This window comes from Fistularia commersonii, chromosome 9, assembly GCF_037954325.1.
Source record: "Fistularia commersonii isolate RoL2024-O1a breed Wild chromosome 9, RoL_Fcom_v1.0, whole genome shotgun sequence".
In the NCBI taxonomy this organism is placed as follows: domain Eukaryota; kingdom Metazoa; phylum Chordata; class Actinopteri; order Syngnathiformes; family Fistulariidae; genus Fistularia; species Fistularia commersonii.
The window spans coordinates 1181690-1205993 of NC_141292.1; the positions used below are offsets into that span (position 1 = coordinate 1181690).

Sequence of the window (24304 nt, forward strand, 5' to 3'; positions counted from 1 at the left end):
CACTCATTCATCTGTCATACAGAGGCATGCAAACATTCACTCACTCATTCACAAGTAATGCTGAGACATACTACCATTCATTCATTCATTGTATACAGACATACAACCATTCACCCTCTCATTCATCCATCACATCCTCTCATTCAAATGCCATATAAAGACATGCAACCATTCATTCACTCATTCACGAGTTAAGTAGAGACATGCAAACATACATTCAGTCACTCATTCACCCGTCATGTAGACATGCAACTACTCACTCACTCATTCCTTCACCTCATGGACGTATAAGCATTCACCCTCTCATTTGTCCATCACATATGGAAATGCAACATTCATCCTCTCATTCAAATATCATACAAAGACATGCAACCATTCATTCACTCATTCACGAGTTAAGTAGAGACATGCAAACATACATTCAGTCACTCATTCACCTCATGGACGTACAAGCATTCACCCTCTCATTTCATCACGACACACAACCATTCACTCGCACATTCACAAGTAAGGAGGAGACACACAACCATTCATTCATTCATTCATTCACACATTGTATGCAGACATGCAACCATTCACCCTCTCATTCACCTGTCATACAGAGACATGCAACCATTCATTCACTCGTTCATACATCGATACACTGCGGACCCTCCTGCATGTTTTAGATCGATGCGAGGAACCCGGAGAACCCTGAGGAACCCCACGCAGAAGCAGGAGAACAGGGAGCCTCCACACAGACCAGGAACCTTGTGTCTGGGAGGTGCAGGCTGTAACCCAGCAGCTCGCCGCCCTCACACATCCCGATCCCTGCGAGCGGCGGGGGGTCCGGCGCCGGTAGATGGCAGCATGGGCCGCGGGTCCGGGCGGCGTTGGCGGCGAGCACAAATTGGTCCGCTGTGACTCGGGGGGGGGTTGAAATGAAACCGCGGTAAATGAAAGGCGAGTTGTGTAATATTCATTGCGTGCCGCTCACCGGGTTCCTTCGGGGTTTTTAAAATTTTCCTTTAATTGAAGCTCCGCGGCGCCAACATCCAGGTCTGAGGGAACGCTCGGGTTTACAACCTTCAACGCGCAGGCAGAGGAGAGGCGTATCCGTGATCCTCCTCCGCCGTCCAACAGGCTTTCAAGGTAAAGGTGGACCTGCTAAGTGCGGATTGAAATGTATCGCTTATATTAAAAGCGCCTTTGGATGTCCCGTCCATTGTCAGCCCTGGGGTGGGGGGTTATTACATGCGTCCTCCATTGTTCGATGGAACGGCGCCCTGGTGCCCTTGAGCAAGGCCCCTTGCACCTAGGTGGCTTTGGCACTGCAAGAGTGGCCGTCCTTCTAACAACAACAACAAAAATGATGGCTGCCGGTTTGATTCCACACGTGGTCGGCCTCGTCAATGTCAGAGCAGGGATTTCTCTGACGGCTAAAGGGTTGCCAGTTCGATTCCCTGCCCGCTCTGTGAGCATACCGAAGTGCCCTCGGGCAAGACACCAACACAGGGGGGTTGCTCCAGGCAAAACAGGGGCCTTGGAGACCTGTGTGGTTGTGCCTCCATGACGGAGTCTTTCCAACAATAACAAAAAAAGGTCGCTGGTTCGATTCCCAGCCACTCCCATCCGCATGCCGAAGTACCCCTCAGGCACGACACCAACACCTCCGCCTTACCGAACCCCAACATAAGGAGGTTTGACCTCTGCGCCTTGTCTATGTTAGAGCTTGCCATTTCTCAAAGTGCCGGTTAGATTCCCTGTCCATTCTGTGAGCATACCGAAGTGCCCTCGGGGAAGACACCAACCCCCCTCTACCCCCAACTCTACCACGGGAGGGTAACAACTGTACAGCTGAGTTTCAGCCAGAGCGGTCGCTATCCAACAACGAAGGGAAAACCCTCTCCAACAAGAGAGGGTTACATCTGGTCGGACCTGGCCGGCTGTGTCTTAGTCCACCAATAAAAAAAAAAAGGTTGCTGGTTTGATTCCCCGCTCCTGCTGGTGATAAAAGTGTTAGCGGTTAGCGTTAGCAGGATTAGCATTCGGTTTTACAGTGTGCGTGAAATGTATCTGTGTGTCTGTGTGTGTGTGTGTGAATACCCTGGAATTGCAGCCGGTTCCTGTTTCGCATGTCTTACACACACACTCACACACACACACACACGCTCACATACACACACACACACACACACACATGCGTTATTATTTCATTTCAACATCGTGTTTACAACCCTCTCTGCGACGTCCTCGCAGGACCAGGATCGGGGAGGCGCAGACTTGAAGATGAATGTCGACGACCAACAAACAAACAAGTAAATAAACACACAGACACACACACACACACACACAAATAAACACAAATACAAAATAAATAAAATAAAAAAAGACTCACATGTATTTTCCAAATCAACCTCGTCTTTTGCCCCGGGTGACTTCTGATACAAGGAGCCTTGAAAAAAAATAGAGGAGGGGATGGAAGGAGGGGAAATCAAATTCAAGTCAACGGAAAAAAAAAACAACAACAAAAAAAATGACAAATGAGACAAACGATCCCCCCCCCCAACACACACACACACACACACTTCGGGATAGAGATGAATGAGGAGGCGGAGTCAGTAGAAAAAACGACCTCCGCCCGGCGGCGGGCGTTCGGGCGACGGATGAAAGAAACGATTATGCCGGGGAAATAAAGAGGAGCGTCTCGGCCGGAGGAAGAGGAAAGTATTGAATTCTCTCTGAAAGCACACCGGGGCGGGGGGGCGGCGGGGGGGGGGGGGGGGGGGGTAAGATAGTGCACAAGTCGACATAATATTCGGTCTCCACGGAGACGGACGTAAACAACTACACAAACAGAGGAGTCCTGACCGGGGGGGGGTAGACGACTGACGGGGAAATCGATGGCGTGATAAATGGGGTGTACAGTGTGTGTGTGTGTGTGTGTGTGTGTGATCCCACTGTGTACTCCCTGTCATTGCAAAGTAACTGAGTACTGCTTGAGTACAAGCGGGACTTGGAGTACTCTATAAACCCTCCCGCCGAAGGATGCTTAGATGTTTCATATGAAGCTGCTTTTATACAGTGAGGTGCAGTCAGGGGAGGCAGGGAGAGGCCGTGCCTCACTTGCCAATCTTGGGAAGAAAAAAATGTAAAACAATGAAATGGTTGTATTTATCAGTGATTTGCACTGAAAAGGTATTTTTCATTTGACGTCACCAATTTCAGATTGTTTTATTTGCGCATTTGTGGACGCTAGCCGCTATTTCAGCAGTTTGCTAATCACCGCTATCGCACATCCACTGGAATTTTTAAGCGGCGGTTAATCCTGATATTCTCAGCGTGAAAACATTTGTCCCCGCGATGGATCCGGCGTGAACCTGGATGACAGCGAATGAATGAGTAAACGTTTCCACGGTGGAAACAAACCGGATCTGCGGCAGTGACCTGCAGTCAGGGGAGGCAGGGAGAGGCCGTGCCTCACTTGCCAATCTTGCAAAGAAAAAAAAGTCAAATGAAAAAAAGAATGAATGGTTCTATTCATCAGTGATTTGTACTATAAAGGTGTTTTTCATTGAACTTCACCAGTTTTAGATGGTCTTTTTATTCAAAATGGCTAGATTTTCACATTTCCTGCTCAAATACCGAGAAGAAATGCCACGAAGTGAGGCACGCCGTTCTCCTGCCTCACGCTAGGGGGCGCGCCTGATCCCGGGGATTCTTCTCGCGACTCCTCGGCTTATTCGTCGAATAAGCTGCTCTGTAGGGTTTATATGTTTGTAAATGTGATTGTGATGAAGTCACATCAACCTCCAATATAATCTGAGATGACATCATCCCGACCGTTGGGGTTGGTATCAAAGAAAGGATCCATCATGTCTGAGGAGGTCCTAAATCATCCCGGTCATGGTTAATTCTTGTGGAAATCTTCCTGTCGTGGCAACTGGACATGAATTTCTTCACTTGAAGATGTTTCAGCTCCTCATCTAAGAGGCTTCTTCAGCTCTGAAGACGTCCAGTTGCCAGATTTCAACAAGAAGCATCCATACTGTCCCCCAACTTCATAAAAGCCAACGTTCCAATGCTCCCCTATGCAGTGTTTGTATGAATTATAGGAACCCCAGGTTGGAGAACATGGAGACTCCAACCGGGATCTTCTCGCCTCGGGACGGAGGCGCTCGCCACTTCACCGAGTTGATCTCTGGATTTTGGGTCTAGAGCCAAATGAGCAGTTTGAAGCCACCAAAACATCCATCCTCCCTTTTTGAATTCTCCAGATCAGCATCAAGAGGGTGCCATGACTGGAAAAAACCCCTCCATGGAAACAAGAGGGATGAAGACCGCAGGAGATCCGAACCCGAGCGCTACGAATGCGATAAACAAGCGTCAAACCCGACCGCAGCTCCTTCCCCTTCCAGATTTCCATGACAAACAAAAAAAAAAAAAAAAGGAAAGAATTTCACTAAATTCAAACAACGGAAAACAAGATGAAGCCGCGGCGGAGGTGTTCGCCGAGTAGATCGGCGGTCCGAGGTGAGTTCGGATTGCACGCGGCCCCCATTCCCGATCAGATTTACCATAAAGTGGGCTTTTAGATAACGGCTCATTCTCCTAAATGCTGGTGGAAGTGGTCATTAGAATTGACATAAGTGGCTTCACCCTCTTAGCTCGCAAACCCCCCCCAAAAAAATCAATCCCTGAAATGATCCTAAATCCATATCGTTACGGTTTCGCTCGCTGCGGACCGGCCATCAGTCCGTCCGGGGGCTGGAGAGGCAGGCGGTGATAAAGCCGAGACAGAAGTCGGGGGAAGAAATAGACGGATAAAGCCTGGTGTGCACGCTAACCGCCGCTACCGCCCGCCGACTCCCCGACCTCGGCTGGGAAATCAGATCACGCGCTCATCTGGGGCTCCAAATGAAATCAGCCAGCGCCGGAGTAATAGCTTCGGATTCACTTTAAACACATGCATGTCCAGGGCCCGGACCAGGGAGGCAGACCAGGACCCGGACCAGGACAAGGAGGCAGGACCCTGAACCAGAGCTAGGCTAGTTGAGTCGGCTGATTCGGATAGGCTACCCGGTATGCTTCGTGGTATCTTCGAGAGAAAGTGGCAAAGCTCGGTCCAGCAACTCCAAGAAGGGGACTTGTTTGTGAGCTAAACAAAGTTAGCGTGCGTAAGCTAGCGCTAGGCTAGTTAGCGCAAGGCTAGTGCAAAGTTAGGTGATGAGAGAGGAGCCGTCCCAGCAGATACTTCTACTGATTCTGCTGAAGGGCTGTCGGTTGTGCAGTGATGGACAGTTCTGAGGATGAATTCTTGTCAAAATCTTCTTGTTGTGGCAACTGGACTTCAAGTGATTTCTTTTTTCAGCCCTCGTCCCGGGGGCTTCTCCACTTCCGAGAGGCTCCTTCTGTTCTGAAGGGTCAAACGTCATCAGATGAAGAAATTCAAGTCCAGCTGCCACGACGAGAAGATTTCCACAAGAATTCACCTGGACAACTGAGGACCTCCTCAGACATGCTGCTATGAAAAGATGATGAATGAAGATCTATGTAGCGCATCCAGATGGTCGGTAATTCTTGGAAAGAGGCTGCCGAAAGATGGCGGTAGCCTCCAGACAAATTAACCGGAGCCAAACTTTCAAGAGCGGCGGGTGAATCGTTCTCATATCTGTCGGATTCCCACAAGGCTCGGCGCCGTGGTCCTGAGAGGACCTCCAGGAGTTCATCCAATATCCTCGGACCCAACCCGCCGCACCGGCGCAGAAGCATGACGACACTTCCAACCAATCGGACGCTGCCTTTGGACTCTCAGATGAAGCTTCTGCCCGGATGATGTGTGAAGAACAAGCGGCGAGACTGGAATAACATCATCTGGTCCCGGTCGCCCCGGGGAGCGAGACCTTTGTTCTTGCGGACGGCGCCGAGGCCTTTGGGCTAATTGGTCACGTGCGATTGGTCGGCGAAGCCAGACTGAAAATGGAAATGGGGTGCAGGGGTTGCAACGTCCGTCTCTCATCTAGAAAAGGTTAATTTGAAGCGACTGCCAGGGTGACGCCGCCCGCCCACCCGCCCGCCGCCTGCTGCGTAGCACACAATCATGCTAGCACGTGCTAACTAACGACGAAAAGCTACCGCAACCGTCTCCGCAGCTCCCTCCCTCCCCCATTTTCTGAATTATCACCACAGGGAGGCGCCATTAGCACGTCAAGCTACATCTCAGCACCGCACACACACACACACACACACACACACTCTCACACACACGGGGCATAAGAGAGGCCGCATTGTACTCTCCGAAACCTGGATTATTTCGTGATTTACGACGGAAACACTGGCGAAGGGGCCTCGTTCGCTTTGAAAACGGCGGCGTAGCACCCGCGCCCGCTTCCCCGACACGTGTAATTGTCGGCTCGGGGGAAAAAAAAAAACAAAAAAGAAAAAAAACCTCAAGTCTGGCCATTTTTGCGGACGTGGGTTTCCTGTCATCGGACGCGAGGAATGCAGGCTTTTCAAATTACGCTAGTAATCACAGCGGCCGCGCAGCTTCTTGTGTAATTACGATATAATCACTGATTATTATTTTAAATATAACGCCTAAATGCTTAGCCTGTGAAAATGATGACAAGGATCCCCACGTGGCGGATTCCTTTTTAAACATACGCTTGGTGTTAGCGCTCGGCGCGGTGGCTCCTGCTCCCTCAACCCACGCAGTACTTTTGCGAGGAGAAGCAAACCATAGATCCAGGAAACAAGAGCGACAGCAGAGGTGAGAATGGATAGAAAGCCAGCACAGAAGAACCTCGGCTTACCGGTTGCTTTTAAGACTCCGTTCGGGGAACAAAATGTCCGCTAACCGAGTCGGTTTCCAGTTGAAATCAGCATTGATTTGTTCTCCAGCATCAGAAACGTTTGGTAGGTTAATTGGTGGCTAAAATACAGAGGAATTAAAGCTAGCCTTAATTATTGCTGTGTGTGTGCCGTTTCCTTCGCTAAATCAGCAAAAGTGAAGCCTTCTCCCGTTGAGCCCCTCGCTAACGCTATTTCCAGCAAGCTGTCTTTCATTAATCCGAGCTAACAATCCCTTTTCTACTTCTTCTAAGACTTGAGGCCGTTGCTTCGCTACCGTACTCGGCCCTTTAGCTACATCAGCTGTTTTCAGCTCAACTTTGCTCCTCAGAATCGTACGGGTGTCAAAGGCCGGATCAGGCCAACAAACGGGTTTAAACCAGCTCACAAAGCTAAATTATGAACAATAGGTACATTTACAGTATTTAATGTCATGATTTTACCCCTCCGACCCACCTGAGAGTAGATTTTCCTCCATGTGGCTCCTGAGCTACAATGAGTTTGCTTGGCGAGATCTGTAACACCAGCAGCGCTCTCACGTTCAGCTCCTTCCTCAGGTCGACTAGTATTCTTAACTTCTTCTTAACACGGCTCTCACTAGCACTTTTAGCCTTTTTTGGGAGCCATAATGCGAGCTAGCTTACAGAAAAAAAAAAGCGCAAAACCGGAGAACACAACAATGTAAACAATGCGGAGCATTGGTAGCGTGTTCGTGCCGCGAGGCTTGTTAGCGGTTGTCGTGAAGCCCGGGTTCCACTGTGCTGCTTCTGCACCGATGTTGAAGGGAAGGCAGGAATGAGGCGTGAACACGGCGATGGAAAGGTTAGCCGGATACTTACTCTGCATGCACAGCCCGTCAGTGCAGTTCTTGGACTGGAGCACCATGCCCTCACAGTCCTTCCCCCCGTTTTTGGGTGCCGGGGCGTTGCACTCCCTCCTCCTCCAGTGGGTGCACTCGGTCCCACAGGTGGACCACTTACTCCACTCGGTCCACAGGCCGTCCACTACCACACGCAACGGATGGGACGGACGGCGGACGGGTGTTTTCGGACGGGCGGATGAGCGAAAGGGGAGTGTGGGAGAAAGACAGACACGGGTGAGGGTGGAGGTACAAACCCAGTGAGATATGCTAACACAACATTGCACGACTTTTCCCGTGTACAGGTGCGTGGACCGGAGTCCCCTCCCGCCCCCCGGCGGCCGGGCGAGCTCCGATTTGCGTCCCTACCTGGGCAGAGGGGATTGCAAGCCAGCTTCTGGATGCCTTGCCCCTCGCAGATGGCGCCACCGTTGAGCGGCGCCGGGTTGGTGCAGCTTCGCGTTCGCTTCTGGTAGCCGCGGCCACAGCGGCTGTTGCACACCGACCACTCCGTCCACGTCGACCAGCCGCCGTTCACTGGAAAACACGGGAACGAGAGACGATATTTTGAGTCCGCGGGATACCGGGGGAGCTTCTCGTAAACACCAGTTGGACCATTTGGAACTCTATCCAGACGTTCGCTGAGCATGCTGAATAAACACCATGTGAATTTGTTTGCCTCCTAGCTTGATTTACGGCTTAGCCGGAATCCATTTGCCGCCCATTAGCTCACTGTCGCAGCCTCCTCGTCCTTCTTCTTTGTTTGTTTCCGACCCACAAATATCGGGTCGCTCTTCCCCTCATCCGAAGTGCGCTGCCCGCCGGCGTCCTCGTCGCCGGGAACCTCAACAAACCCTCCCCGCTGTTTTCACTGTCACGGCTCCACAGCTGCGCCGTGTCCTGCGGGTCTCCGGCACAGATGTGCGATGCGGTTCGGCCTCGCGTACTTCCACGGGGGGCGTCACCGTGCACCGATCCCTCGCAGGGACGGCGTGCATCGTTCCCGAAACATGTTCACTCGCATTTGCATCTTCACTTTGTACATTCCGAGCCTCCATGTTCTTGTAGGAGCAAACAGGACAAACAGGGTGCAGAGATGCTATTAGATGCGTCGCTAGCTTTTGCGATATCATAAGCACAGAAGAGCCTCCTCCTTGCAACGCTTCATTTGTTTTCTTAATTCCGAGCGTTCACGGTCTCCTAGCCTGCTGAGGTGTTGTTGAGCTAAGCTTGCTGTTGCTAGGTGGCTTCCTGCTGCTTCTGGTTCATACATGTTGAGGACACATTTTGCTGATGATGCTGTGATGTATGGACACATGAACGTGACACAGTAAAGGTCTTGTTGTTGTTGTTGTTCTTCCTCTTGTTGTTGTTGTTGTTGTTGTTCTTCTTCTTCTTCTTCTTGTTCTTCTTCCTCTTCTTCCTGTTGTTGTTGTTGTTCTTCTTCATCCTCTTCCTCTTCCTCTTCCTCTTCCTGTTGTTGTTGTTGTTGTTGTTGTTGTTCTTCTTCTTCTTCTTCTTCTTCTTCCTCTTCCTCTTCCTCTTCTTCTTCTTCTTCTTCTTCTTCTTCTTCTTCTTCTTCTTCTTCTTCTTCTTCTTCTTCTTCTTCTTCTTCTTCTTCGGGCTGCATACCCGTTTCATTGTGCACTCTGGAGTTTACCAACTCATGGGGTGAGCGGTACCCTCTGCTACGAAGTCGGGTAGCTAGAACTAGAGTCCTTGTTCAGAACTCTAGTTCTAGCACCATTTCTCCGACAAGTTTTGGGAGTAGATGATGTCGTCGCCAACCTAACCCCGCCCCCTCCGCTGCGCATTAGCAGTCCTGTTAGCCGCTATTACTGAGATGCCTTGCGAGTCCGTGCCGCCCCAGCGGGAGGGGACTCTTTAAGTCCGACTCAGCCGCCGTCTAATCGCTAATCCTGCGTTCCTCGCACACCTCCACCCAAAAACCAAACGGGCGCCGCACGCCATCACGGCGACTTTGACTTTGCATAATCTCCCTCCTGCTCGTCAGGAAGGTGACATACGTTTATATCAAATCAGAACCACGAATCTCCATCTTATTCTGGGACAATTAAAAAGACAATAAGACTAAAAAGACGTCTCAGCCGGCCGCCTTCCCTCATTCTGGAGAACGGCGAGTGTCTGCTTTGAAGCCGAGGATGAAATAATCCCTACATCTCTTATCGCCGCTAGATGAAGATGTATAATGTAGTAGTTTGAAGAGTACAGGGAAAATAGGAGTGTTACAAAGACATCTCTCAGCGGGAGGTTTCTCCATCCTGGCACTTAATCTGCTCCCATCATGATTTTAATTCCCTTTGATTGTGAACGTCTCCTCACGGTACGTCTGAAGCGTCAAACCGTAGAAGCTATCAAGCTTCGCCGACGAGTCGATGCTATAGGGTTGTACTTTTCCGCACGTGGAGTCGGGAGTTAAGTAGCTGAGATTAAACCGAGAGCTTCAGCTTCCCGTCTTTATCCCAGAAGGTCCTTTGGCAAGACGCCGAACCTCCCGATGGTCCCGTTAGCGCCTCGCAGGGCAGCTCCGCCGCCATCGGATTGGCAAGTGAATGCATTAGAGCCCGCGCTGCGTACGTGCACAGGTACGTCCAAATGTCTGCGCTAGCGTAGCATCCATGGGTGCTTCACGGCGCCGTGCACCTCCACTAGAGGGCGCTGCAGAGTTTCAGCTGTTCCACCAACTCCGTTTTCTCTTGTTCTTCTTCCCCTTTGGCTTGTGGACCTTAAGCACGCCGCGCGACGCTACCCTCCTAGCGGTCGACCGCTAGCTTACCGACGATGTACGGCATTACACAAGAAACCGCGGAAACCATTTACCATTAATTCTAGCTGCCGTTGCTACGGGCGACAGAGCAGCACTTGTACTGCAACCGCCCTTTAAGATCACTTTATAGATGAATTTTTTAAGAAAAGAAGCGCAATTACAGCTAATTTTATCCTTGAAATATCAAACTTATAATAATCAAGCTTTGAAATTTGCGCCAGGCGGACTCACGGCTATCCAATCCGACGCCAAACGCCGCCGCCGCCGCCGCTTCTGAATTGACGCCGCTCGCCTTGGAGAAGGACTCGCCTCTTCCAGCGTCCCTCGGAAATCGGTACATTACGCTTATCTCGTGATGTGTGGCATCATTTTATAGCTTTGTGCTTATTTTGTGTAGTTTTTTTGGACGGCGTAAGTTTTTGTCATTTCCGAAACATTTTAAAAAAATAGGCAAAAGCAAACTGCATTACAGAAAAGGCTGTTATTTAGTGACAGCGACTCAGAGAAAAGTGACTTAATTTTACTTGAGAATTTTAGTTTTCATCACTGGTTTTTCTTCTTTTTTTAAAGGAAAGTAAATTTCAAGTTAATAATCATCCTAAGTTAATTTTAATGTTAAGTTTTAATTTAACAATGTTCACAGGTTTAGCATATTGTTAAATGAATGTTTATATAATCATCATCCAAAGTTGAATGCGACGTTAAGTTCCTTGTAAATGTGTTTTTGTGTCGTCAGCATTCGTCAATACACTATAAGTTAACAATAACCGTGATTTTTATTTTTGACGTCCTTTACATTATTAACATCCTTCTATTTCAGGGCTTTTCTATTTTAATATCCTTATTCTACGAGTTTTGCTGGTCCGGTTGGAACAAAATTATTTGTTATTATCTGTTATTTTAAATGCGGAAAATTCTTTTTGAAACCAAAAAAGAAACAACATAAGAAGCCACTTCTGGAACGCAACGGGTTCGTTTCTTAAGGGACGAACGCGCTCCGATTTTCCGCAACTTCGTAACCGACACATTAACCGTCCGTTACCGTAGACGATGACGGTGGCGGTGGTGCTTCGCCTCTTGGCCACGATGTTCTTGGCCACGCAGGTGTAGTTGGCGGTGTCGGACAGCCGCGCCTGCTTGATGATCAGGTTGTGGTCGATGGTGATGTAGAAGTTCCTGTCGTCCGCCGGGTCGATGACCTCCTCGTTCTTCAACCATTCCACCTGACGGAGAGGAAGAGGAAGCCGCCGGGTTATTTAGAGAAGATCCAGAACAAGTGGATTCATGAAATCCGTTCAATCTCGGGCGCCTTATTGAAGATTCTGATTGAATCTGACGGACGGCGGTGAAAACATTCATATGGCAGCATCACTGGGAGCAGGACGGGAAGGTAAATATGGGGGATTTACAAAATAAAATCACTGAATAATAGCAATAACGGAGATAATTAAAGCCCACAGTTGGAGTCCCCTGCATGTTTTCCAAGTTTTACCTTTTATTCATTCATTCATTGATTCATTGGGGAACCACAGGGTAGCAGGGACCAATCAGAGGGCCTCGTATTGAGACGTCCGACCATTCACCTTCTCATTCACGCGTCCGGACAATGCAGGGTCTCCACTGAACCTCCTGCATGTGTTTGGACTGTGAGGAACCCTGAGGAACCCGTGGAGAACGTGGAGACGGCGTGTCGCCACAATCGATTATTAGATTTCAGGATTTGACTTCTTCTGATGACTTATAATTATTTCTTTAACCAGCGTCCGCTGATGTCATCCTGGCTTTCATGTGATTTCTTGATTATTATTTTTTTTTTGCCCCAATTTAATTCAATTTGGAATAAATTTGAATTAATGTCCTGATTGCTTTTAAATGAAAAAATAGATGTTTTTTTTAATGAAAAAAAATAAATAAAAACATATATTTGTAGTGAAAGGCTCACATTTGCCCTGGTCCATCTGGACCAGCTTGGAGCTCCAGTGAACATCTCCAGATGTTCTCCAGCGGTGCTGCTGTGCGACTGCACGCCTCACCCTTTCACCAGGACGGCGTCACACAAATACCCGCCCCTTGATGTTCTTCAGAAGGAGCTATCCTGCGCCGCAGCAGCTAACTTCCTTAGCGGCGTGTGGAGATCCCAGATAAGACGGCGCTCAGCAATGCGGGCGAAAAGAAGCGAGATGTTTAGAAAAGATCTCCACCCTCCTGTGGGAGATGAAGGATCTCCACAAGTGCGTCAAAAACAAAAAGACAAAAAGCTCTGCTATCGCATTTCACCCCAAGTCGTGCAAAAAATGGTGCAAGAGCCGTTGCATATGTCCTAACATGAGGTGTGAATGAGAGGGTGAATGATTGTGTTTCCATATGATGCTTAAATGAACGCTTGTAGGTCTCAATGTGAAGTGAGAATGAATGAGTGAGTGAATGGTTGTGTGTCCTAATGTGAGGTGTGAATGACAGGGTGAATGATTGCGTGTCTATATGACATTTGAATGAATGAGTGAACTGTTGTGTCTATGTGAGGAGTGAATGAGAGGGTGAATAGTTGTATGTTTCTCCATGACTTGCCGTTAAACGCTTGTCTTGATATGACATTTGAATGACTGAGTGAATGTTTGTACGCCTCCATGTTTGGTGTGAATGAGTGAGAGAACAGTTGTGTTTTTCTGTATCATGTGTGAATGACAGGGTGAATGTCTGGGTCTGTATCACGTTTCAATGACTGAATGTGTTATGAGGGAGTGAAATGGTGTTTCTATATAAAGTGTGAATGAGAGGGTGAACTGCTGTACGTCGCCAATAATAAATGGTCGTAATAAATGTCTTTATGACATTTGAATGACTGAGTGAATGGATGCACGTGTGAATTAGTGAATGACACATGAATTAGTGAATGAATAGTTACATGTCCCAATGCGAGGGGTGAATGATTGCATGTATCTAAATAACATGTGACTGAGTGAGCGAGTGTCTCCTTTTGTGTTGTGAATGAGTGAATGGTCGCGTGTGAATGAGTGAACCAATGGTTGTGAATTTCAAAATATCATCTGAATGACTGAGTGAATGGTTGTGCGTCTCCATATGACGTGTGAATTAGTGAATGAAATGTCCCAATGCGAGAGGTGAATGAGAGGGTGAATGATTGCATGTATCTAAATAACATGTGAATGAGTGAATGGTTGCGTGTGAATGAGTGAGCCAATGGTTGTTAATTTCAAAATATCGTCTGAATGAATGAGTGAATGTTTGCATATCTGAGTGAGAGGGTGAACGGCTAACCCTAACCACAAGGTGTGAATGAGCGAGTGAATGCTGATAGGCCGACTTGCCTCCACACGGCCCTTTCATTGGCTTCTCGTCCAATCACAGCTCAGGTTGGTGAACGCAGGATAAGCGGGGTGGAAAATGAATGAACGCATGAATGAGATTGATTTAAGGAGCTCCTCGGATTGACATACATATCACATAAACGGGCTAGACGATGCTAACAACGCTAACGCTAAACAGCATCGATTCCCCGCGGACATGAAGGGGGCGGAGCCTCTGCCATTCTTTTTTTTTTTTTTTTTTAGGAAAATAACTCATCAGCGTGGGAGGAGAGCGCGAGGCGTCGCTCTCGGCGCCGAGACCGACGGCCGAAACGGAAAAAAAAAAAAAAAGGCGGTTCGCCAACTTTTCCGCGGCGACGGCGGGAGAACCGAACGTTCAGATGTCAAGAGCACTTTCATAAGGAAGGGTAATTAAAAATTGAACAAAAGAGCTTTTCCAGCGCAGATGGAGGGACGGGAGGGGAAGACCCGAGCGACGGAGCGACGGAGGGGCGGCGACTCGTGTCGGGATGAAAAATAAAGTAAAATAAAAATAAAGGGAGCAACAGTTCAGCCATCTTTTTTTTTTTTTTTTTTTTTAGTTCTTCGGCGCCGGCTATAATTAGCACTCATTAATAAAACCGGAGATAAGAAGGTAAGCCGAGTCTCACGTTCCCCTCGTCCAACACACACACACACACACACACATACACACACACACACTCGGCTCATTAGTGTGTGATTGGCAGCGGAACATCCAGGGAGTTAATTGGCGAATTTCTGGTCATTAGAGGGGGGGAAGCAACATGGCGGCCATGAAGAGACGGAGACTTCCTGTCTCGGAGGAAGACGGAGAGAAGGAGAAGGATGGATGGATCATCTCCAGGAGGAGAGAAGGAGAAGGAGAAGATGAAGAAGAGGTGACTGGATTGGAAGTTCTCCTGCTGAGAGAACATCACCTGATTTATGGTGCAGAGGAGGAAGGGTAGAAGTGTGTGTGTGTGTCTGTGTGTGGTGTGTGTGTGTATGAGGCCTGTGGTGTCAGTGTGTGTGTGTGTGTGTGTGTGTCTGTGTATATATGTGTGGTGTGTAGAGTGAGGCCTGTGGGTGCATGAGTGTGTGTGTGAGGCATGCGTGTGTCAGTGTGTGTGTGTGTGTGTGTGTGTGTGTGTGTGTGTGTGTGTGTGTCTGTGTATGTGTGTGGTGTGTGGTGTGTGTGTGTGAGGCATGCGTGTGTCAGTGTGTGTGTGTGTGTGGTTATGAGGCCTATGTGTTCCTGTGTGTGTATGTGTGACAGAGGCCTGTGTGTGTGTGTGTGTGTGTCTGTGTATATGTGTGTGTGAGGCCTATGGGTGCATGTGTGTGTGTGTGAGGCATGCGTGTGTCAGTGTGTGTGTGTGTGTGTGTGGTGTGTGTGTGAGGCCTGTGGTGTGTGTGTGTGTGTGTGTGTGTGTGTGTGTGTGTGTGTGTGTGGGTGTGTGTGTGTGGGTGTGTGTGTGTGTGCGTGTATGTGTGTGGTGTGTGTGTGTGTGTGTGTGTGTGTGTGTGTGGCATGCATGTGTCAGTATGTGTGTGTGTGTGTGTGTGTGTGTGTGTGTGTGTGTGTGTGGTTATGAGGCCTGTGTGTTCCTGTGCATGTGTGTGTGACAGAGGCCTGTGTGTGTGTGTGTGTATGTGTGTCTGTGTATGCAAAGAGGCCTTTGGGTGTGTATGCGTGTATGTGTGTGTGTGTGTTTGTGAGTGCTGTATGTGAGAGTTTGTGTGTGTGTGTGTGTTTGAGGCCTATGTGTGTGTGTGTCTAAGCTGAGGCTGATGCTTGGTTGCCCTCAAGTGACAGGAAGTGTTTGAAGAACTTTCAGGAGAGATTCGATGGCATTCACCCTCTCATCCATCACACACACACACACACACACACACACACACACACACACACACACACAAATAACATTAATTCACTCCTTCACGTGTCAATGAGACAAACGTCCGATCCCACATATCATACAGCCACATTCACTCATTCATCCACTCAGGCTCCTCCCCTCTCACACACACACACACACACAAACACACACTTTGGCCGGTGTCGAACACATTTGGCAAATAAAAGCCAGAAAGACAAATAAAGCTGTGTGCAAACATCCTGAGGAGCTTGAAAGCACCGTTAGCGTTGCGGCGCCAGACCTCCAGGCGGCGGCGGCGGCGGCGGCGGCGGCGGCGGCGGCGAGGATCCTCCAGGTCCCGCCCCTCCTCCGGCTTCCCTTCAATCGGCCCCGAGATATTTTCTCCCCGGCGACACCGTCGGACTCTTTCCCCCCGTCGAGCATCAATGACTCGTTAGCCGCCATGACGCGGCGGGACCCCCGGACGCCTGAATTGAAACGCCGCTTCCATGGAAACGGGGCCCCGGCGGCTCGCCGTGACGCGTCACCTCTGAACCCCCGCTTCGTCTTTCCCCCCGGCGCCGTGACAAGTGCTGAGGAGCGGCGGACAATAACACCGCATTCCACGACAAAGGAGATTTAAGTGGGTTTTATGAGCCGGCGGCGTATTATGGGATGTGAAAGGACTCTGCCGCCACTCCTACGGAGGGGGGAGGTCGGGGGGGGGGGGGGGGGGGGTCGCGTCAAATATTCATGGGAACGGCGGCTAAAGAGGGGCTATTTTGCAAAAACCTCTTCTTTTTTTTGGTTTGGGTTTCCCCCTGGTGAGATTCCGAAATAAATGGTTTGTTTTCTTTATGTGTGAGTGTGTGTGAGTGTGTGTGTGTCCCCACTTCCTCCATTTGACTTGATAAATTCCTTTGTAAACAAACTTCGGGGTGAGCGGCGGTCAGCTAGCATTATGTTAGCAGAGCGTTAGCATCCGTGTCCGCGTCGGCCATCGGGATTCTGTTTTAATTTCATCAAATTCAAACTCTCGGTTGAACGTTATGGTTTATGGCTGCAGGGGCGTGCACGCTGAGAGGGGCACGCACGGACGAACGAGTGTGTATTTGTCTATAAACATTTGAATGAGAGGGTGAATGTTCTGTCAATACACGCCATGAGTGAGAGGGTGAAAGCTTGTAAGTCTCTACATGACATGTGAATGAGAGGGTGAATCATTTTATGTCTCCGGATAAGATGTGAAGGAGAGGACGAATGGTTGTAGTTCATGTGAATGCATGTCTCCATATGACGTGTGAATGAGAGGCTGAATGGCTGAACGTCTCCATGTGACGTGTGAATGAGAGGCTGAATGGCTGAACGTCTCCATGTGACGTGTGAATGAGAGGCTGAATGGCTGAACGTCTCCATGTGACGTGTGAATGAGAGGCTGAATGGCTGAACGTCTCCATGTGCAGTCCAGGGTGAACCTCCGTCACCCCCTCGACCCTGATGGAAGGATGAGTGATGTGGACAATGAATGAGCAAATGTTTTATCCACCATCGCCCCGAGGAGATGTTGGTGAGATGGTCTACAAACACTAATAACAACCAGAAGACAGGAGGCTGAGCTGGAGGTCGCAGAGTTCAGGTTCTCTTTTGGGAGCAACCAGGATGGAGAGGATCAGGAATGAGTCCATCAGAGGGACAGCACGTGGAAGATGTTCTGGAGAGAAGGTCAGAGATGGTTGGGTCATGGACAGAGGAGGGAGAGAGAAGATATCGGTAGATGGATGCTGGAATTGGAGGTCTAGATCAGGGGTGTCAAACCACATACGGGCTAATCTGATGTCAAGAGAACCAGTAAAATCATTGCGTAATTTTCTAGAAATAACACCATTTTAACCTTTGTTTCAGTGTAAAGGAGAACAGGTAACAACAAAAATCTTTCTATGTAATGAACGGTTCTTTTCAAAAATACAACCTGAGAGTCATGAAGAAAAGTGAAATTTCCCCACCGCGAAGCCTCAGTTCTGTCTTCTCAGTTCTCCTTGCAGCATCCACACCAAGCATGTAGCTTTCTTACTAACCTCAATGAGCAAATAAGAAGTGGTCCATCTTTATTGGAAAACCCGACACTCCATGTCCACCTTTTTCTTTTTTGACAACCACATCTTGCTGACGAGGGTATCGGGTCCAATGGAAAAGCGGGTTTATTTATAACAAGAGGTAAAAATGCTATTTCCAGACCCGAAAGCCATGTGCCGCGTTGCTAATGCTAACTAAAACAGTGATGATGATGATGAGTTCATGATTTTTATACATTTTTTTTAAATTGTAGATTTATCCCATGACTTATCTGACACCCCTGGTCTTGAGGAAGACCAAAAAGTAGATTTATGAGCATCATGACAGAGGATCCAGAGAATAAACCTAGATGGAAAAGGTTGATTAGCTGTGGAGACTCCAGAAGGGAAAAGCCCAGAAGGGAAAAGCCCAGAAGGGAAAAGCCCAAAGGAGAAGAAGAAGTTGGACTTCAGCTGAAAAGCCCTGACACAGTGAGAAGAAGGCCTCCTCCGCTGATGTCAGCTCGGGATCTGAAATTAGAGGGCGTCACGGCCCGAGCTCGGGATTCACCGAGCGGATGCGTTTCGGCACGTCGGTGTCAGAACGCGCCCTGAAAGCCGAGCGAGTCAAAGGACTCGCCATGAGGAGGCGATATGAACCACTCAGATGTTCCCCAACGCGAAAACTCATTATCGCGTCCGCCGACGAGACGGCGGCGAGCCAGACGGGCTCGCATTTTTCCCCTCCGCGGCTTGAAAAGGACAAACAGTTTACACTCGTTTGAAAGGCGGACGCACAAAAGTCTGCGCGCCGCCTTCCGATTCATCCCCGAACCGGTGCTTGGCGGCGCCTCGCTTGGGTGGAATAAAAGAAGGCGGGTGTTCGGAGGTGCGGGAGCGGGTCGGGAGACAATCTGGCTGTTGTGCCGGGCGCTTGGAATTTGCAGTTGTGTGTAAATACTGTGTGTGTGTGTGTGTGTTACTTGTCGCTTTTGTGAAAGCCCAGATTTGGAGCTCAACAGAACATCCATCACACACACAGGGTTTAACAAAAGCCCTCTAAGTGTTGGGGGTTTTAAAGCGGCGCCACAGCTGGGCGGCCCCCCCTCCCTCACTCAGCCCCCCCGAGAGCTAGCACCGCTGCTAGCTAGCTAGCTAGCGGTGTCAGCGGTTCGATCGGCGAAAAAAAAAAAAGTAGATAATGAGCGAAAGGCGCCGGAGGGGTCGGCTCGACGGGCGCGGAACCCGGAGCTCATCGGGCTAGCATTCACAGGTATTAGCTACATGCTAGCGTTAGCGCCAACATGCATGGATACATCAGCCTAGCAACGACACATGGGGTGTGGATGAGAGGGTGAATAGTCGAATGTCTCTCTTTGGCGTGTGAATGAGAGGGTGAGGGATCGTACATCTCCAGATGTGGCCCCGTGACCGACCCAGGATGAACCCCGCTTCTCGGCCAATAACGGCGTAGATAGGCTACATGTCGTCGATAATGAATGAATGAATGTTTGGTTTGAGCACGGCTGGAACCTCTGACTCTGTGGCCCCTCGGAGGAAGTAAAGGGTTACGCGTCAAACCCCTGGAGCCGGGACGTTCACACTGGGACCGCAGCTCCAGACCTCCAAGTCCAGGAGGTCCGAAGAGGAGGTGGAGGAACCCTGGGTTCGCTCCATCGGCCCGGAGCCGGTCGGAGTAATGACAGGCCGCGGAGCGCCGGTGCCAAACCTTCAGCCTGTCAGCACTTCCAGCGTGGATAAACGGCGTGCAGTTCCACTCACTTAACTCCTTCTCCAGGTCAACTCCTGCGCCCGACTTAAGGAAACAGCGACAAAAAAAAGCCAACAGGCCATCAAACCCCCGCTTTCACCTTCTATTTGTGTTCCTGCCGTCTCAGCCGGGCCGCTCACATCCCGCTTTACCCGAGCCGTTCTCACAGAGCCGAGAGGAGACGACCATCCATTCATCCATTCACGCGCCGCCCAAAGCCTTCCACTTCAGATAATTACAATTCCCCACAGATCTCATTCATTCATCCATTCATTCTCTTCGCTGCGCTCCGGGCCGATCCCTGCTGGCGGGGTTCATCCTGGACCAATCACAGGGCCGCATACAGAGACGGCCAAGTGTTCACCCTCTCATTCATATACAGACAAAACCATTCACCCTCTCATTCACGTGTCTAATAGAGACACACAACCATTCATTTACAAATTCATTTCAGAAATGCACAACCATTCACTCGTTCATTTACAACACATACAGGGACATGGAGCCATTCACCCTTTCATTCACACGTCACATAATGACACAACCATTCACTCACTCATTCACACTTCATATAGGGACAAACGTCCATCACATGGCATACAGAGACATACAACTATTCAATTGCTCATTCATCTCAGAGATGCACGGCCATTCACTCATTCATTCACAAGTCTTTTAGAGACACGGCCATTCACTCATTCATTCACACGTCTTTTAGAGACACGACCATTCACTCATTCATTCACAAGTCTTTTAGAGACACGGCCATTCACTCATTCATTCACACGTCTTTTAGAGACACGACCATTCACTCATTCATTCACACGTCTTTTAGAGACACGGCCATTCACTCATTCATTCACACGTCTTTTAGAGACACGGCCATTCACTCATTCATTCACACGTCTTTTAGAGACACGACCATTCACTCATTCATTCACACGTCTTTTAGAGACACGGCCATTCACTCATTCATTCACACGTCTTTTAGAGACACGGCCATTCACTCATTCATTCACACGTCTTTTAGAGACACGACCATTCACTCATTATTCACACGCCTTTTAGAGACACGACCATTCACTCATTCATTCACACGTCTTTTAGAGACACGGCCATTCACTCGCTCATTCATGTGCAGCCGCTCATTCTTCCGCTCACATAGCAAACAGTCATCCTCTCATAGAGACGTCCAACCATCCGCCCTCTCGTCCGAGTGTCTGGACCATGCAGGGTCTCCGGTGAAGCCCGAGGAACGTGGAGCCTCCACACACGGACCTTCTGGCCGTGAGCCAGAAGCTTCTCAACTGAAGGTCCTACCTCGGCCACAGGGATTCCTTCGGGCGGGCGACACTGCAGCAGCACCTCCTGCTCCAGGGAGACCTCCTTCCCCAGCGGCTCCTGGTCGAAGGTCTTCCTCAGATCTGCAACACAAAGCGGCAGATCAAATCGATGACTTTCCCATAAAGTGTCGAGGAGGTGAGGAGGAGGAGTTGGGCTACATGGAGACCTGAGGGACGTCAGCAATACCAGATGCCGTCACCCGGGGAGGAGAGATGACCACCTCCACCTTCTCCTCCTCCAGGAGGAAACTACACCGTGTTCTTATTATGGAGAACATGATGGATCTTCAGCCCTGAAGGAACGCAGGCTCTCCTTACTTTGGGGATCATTTCTAATTTGTAGAAACCAAACTTAGAATAACAAATTGACTGAGCGGCCCTGGTGTGTGTGTGTGTGTGTGTGTGTGTGTGTGTGTGTGTGTGTGTGTGTGTGTGTGTGTGTGTGTGTGTGTGTGTGTGTGTGTGTGTGTGTAAGCCATTTCTGTAAATGTGTGATTTGAAATTAAAAGATGGAATGACGGGACAGACCAGGGGAGAGGAAGAAGGAAAGGAAATGAAAACATTTTGTCTGGGGTACTTCCTTGTCTTATACCACCCTTAGAAGTACTCCTTTTAGAAGAAGTACAGAAGTACTTCATTTAAAGTAGTACAGAAGTACTCCTTTTAGAGGTAGTACAGAAGTACTCGTTTTAGAAATAGTAAAGAAGTACTCCTTTTAGAAGTAGTGCAGAAGTACTTCATTTAAAGTAGTACAGAAGTACTCCTTTTAGAAGTAGTGCAGAAGTACTACTTTTAGAAATAGTGCAGAAGTACTCCTTTTAGAAGTAGTACAGAAGTACTCCTTTCAGAAGTAGTGCAGAAGTACTCCATTTAGAAGTAGTGCAGAAGTACTCCTTTCAGAAGTAGTGCAGAAGTACTCCTTTCAGAAGTAGTACTCTGTAGGCCGGCAGAGGCGCAGAAGACTCGGCTCGCCGTGATGAAAGGCGGCGCCTTGACGGCGTGACGGAGGAGGAGAACCAAGCCGTGACCCCGGGACCCCGAGAACCCGGCTTGTAGGGACGGTCCCTTGCGCAAGGACACTCCAGGGCGAGTAAGGAACCTTCTGATTGGACCCTCAGGTCCAACTGTCCCGAGTTGCTCGGTCCAACGCTGCTGGGTTGCTCGCTAAAGGCTAAACGGTCTGTTACAGAGGGGTATCAATGTAGCTTTCACACATTCACCCATTCACTCGCCGATGGCAGGAGAGCTGCCATTCAAGGGTGGACTAACCAGACCACCCAGACCTTCTGACAGGAAGGACACCTGCCATCTGGTGAAGCAGGGGGAGTCCAGGGTGTTGCCAAAGGGCATTTCAGGACTCGGGCACGAAGAGCCGGGGATTGAATCGACAACCTTCTGATTGGAGGGACGCCCCGCGGGTACCGACATCCTACTTGCACTTTCATCACCTTGCAGTTTCAAAGCTCTTCGGCCATTTGGAATCAAAAGGTTGTTCGGTTTCATCTGGACTTGTGAACATCTGGAAGGACTCTGGATACAGACGGCGACTCGCGAGCCGTCGTTTTCAGAACATCTGCGTTGTATGCGGCTCTAAATCACGCCTCCCTTCTGGAATCTCCCCTCCGTCGGCTCTGCGGCCACGGGAGTCGACATTCCTTTGGGGCCGACGCCAATCCTCCCCCGCCCTTCCGACACTTCCATCCCTGTTCGCCCCCGAGAGACGCACACATGACAACCATTACCTCGACAAGTATTCCCGGTGTTCAAGCTGACCGGCCTGGCACCACCTTCGGCATCAAGTCTTTTTTAAAGTGTCCAACTGTCATAAAGCCACTTTATTTACTTCCTTGAAAGGCTCTGCTCATACAAGTCTTCTCCTGCTCTTCTACAAGGGTACTTGAATGGCCCAGGGTGCAGAGGGCTCAGTAGAGCTCACCTAGAGGGGAAGCGATCGTCCGCGGGATCTGGCGATACCCCTTAGCCAGATGGGGCCTTCTGGAAGCCTGGGAACAGGTTCTTTGACCGGCTCTTAAATCGCCGGCGCCGGCTCGGATTCGCACTCGGACTCACAATGGGATCCGAGCCATACATGTTTAGGCGCCGGGAGAGGAGAGGCGGGGAAAAACAAGGCTGGTTTCCCATTATCCTCCGAGTCTGGCTCTAACAAGAAGCCTGCCTGGAGAGAAGAGCTAATCCATTCAGCGGAAGCTAATGGGAGGGGAAGAGTGGTCCATTGTGATTTGAGGGATGGGTTAGCGCTGGCAGGCTGCTCATCAGGGGTGATTATAGGAGGTGGAGCAGCGGGAGGCGGCTCGACGGGAGGCCGAGAGGCAGGATTCTGATTCACCGTAGCGGCGGAGGAGCCGCCGGTGTTTGAAGGAGCGGGGATGGCGTGAAGAAGACGTTCGGGGAAACAGATGGAGGAGCTGGAGAGGAGGACGGGGACGGAGGCTTGAAGATAAGAGAGCCGTCACCATGGAGAATCTCAAAGTGCGTTTGTTTATCTCGGAAAAGCGAAAGGTTGTTCGCCCCCGGCAGCCATCTTGTGTTTGCAAACACACCCGACGTGATGTCCGGCTGCTCCGGAGGCGGGTCGGGTTCCTCGGACGCAAACCTGCCCGGGAGGAAACGGACGGCTGCGATTGGCGCGAAGCTGTTGGAAGTGGGTCCGGATGGGGAGGAGGGCCAGATGGATCCCCCGGATCCGAATCCAACGGGGGATTGGCATGTTTGTCCGGTTGCCAGGCTAATAAATTCACTCATCAATCTTTTTTGGACTCCGCCGCTTGTTAGCAGCCTCGCCGCTAACGTTTCCTCTCTCGCCGCCAACTTCGGGAATCCGCCGCCTTCACGTACCTCGCGCACGATGCTCAATATTTTCCATGTCGCCTAAGAACCTGTTACCATGGCAACATTCTGTTGCGTTTTCAGTCGCCGTCTTCAAGAAACGGTGTAGTACAAACGCCAGGCCAGGAGGTGGCGCTGTGATTTTTGTGCATGGAGGCACTTCCTGTCTGGGCTCCATGGCAACCTGCACAAGTGTAAACACCAGCAATCGCGTATTTGTATGATGTTGAGACATACAAGTATGGACCCTCTCATTTACAGGCATACAACTCTTCATCCTTTCACTGGAACGACAAGGGCGGGTCAATTCCAAGTGGACGTAGACTGGAAGTAGTCGTCTACTACTCCGGCACTCTGGAGTCGGACATTTGCTTCGTATACGCCAAGTATTGCGTTTTCTGCATCTCCATGGAGACGGCGAAAGAGGTGATTTTTCCGCTCCGGCGCCCGTTTCCGTTATCGTTCGGTTTTGCCGACGCCGCGGAAACCGCCGCAGCTTTTACGGCTCCCTGTTTGCGTTCCACTCCCCTGCAGGCTGTCTCGACTCATACCGGGGAAGGAGAACCACGCCGCGGCGCGTTCACGGTCCAGCGGAAACGACGACGTCAGATACAGATCGGCGGCGTCGC

At 49.9% G+C, this 24304-nt stretch overlaps 1 protein-coding gene across 3 annotated transcripts in view; it reads right to left on the reverse strand.

Annotated features, from left to right (window-relative positions):
- The window catches only part of unc5cb (unc-5 netrin receptor Cb), a 128921-nt gene that overhangs the window by 17983 nt on the left and 86634 nt on the right, over positions 1 to 24304 (reverse strand). The window contains exons 4-8 of one of the 3 annotated variants that reach the window (XM_086151802.1): positions 20806 to 20909; positions 11518 to 11698; positions 8057 to 8224; positions 7668 to 7832; positions 2378 to 2434 (exon numbers count right to left, since the gene is read on the reverse strand). In XM_086151802.1, the coding sequence (XP_086007928.1) occupies positions 2378 to 2434; positions 7668 to 7832; positions 8057 to 8224; positions 11518 to 11698; positions 20806 to 20909 (675 nt within the window). The remainder of the gene's footprint in view (positions 1 to 2377; positions 2435 to 7667; positions 7833 to 8056; positions 8225 to 11517; positions 11699 to 20805; positions 20910 to 24304) is intronic. The other 2 variants (XM_086151803.1, XM_086151804.1) reach the window with 2 other exon arrangements.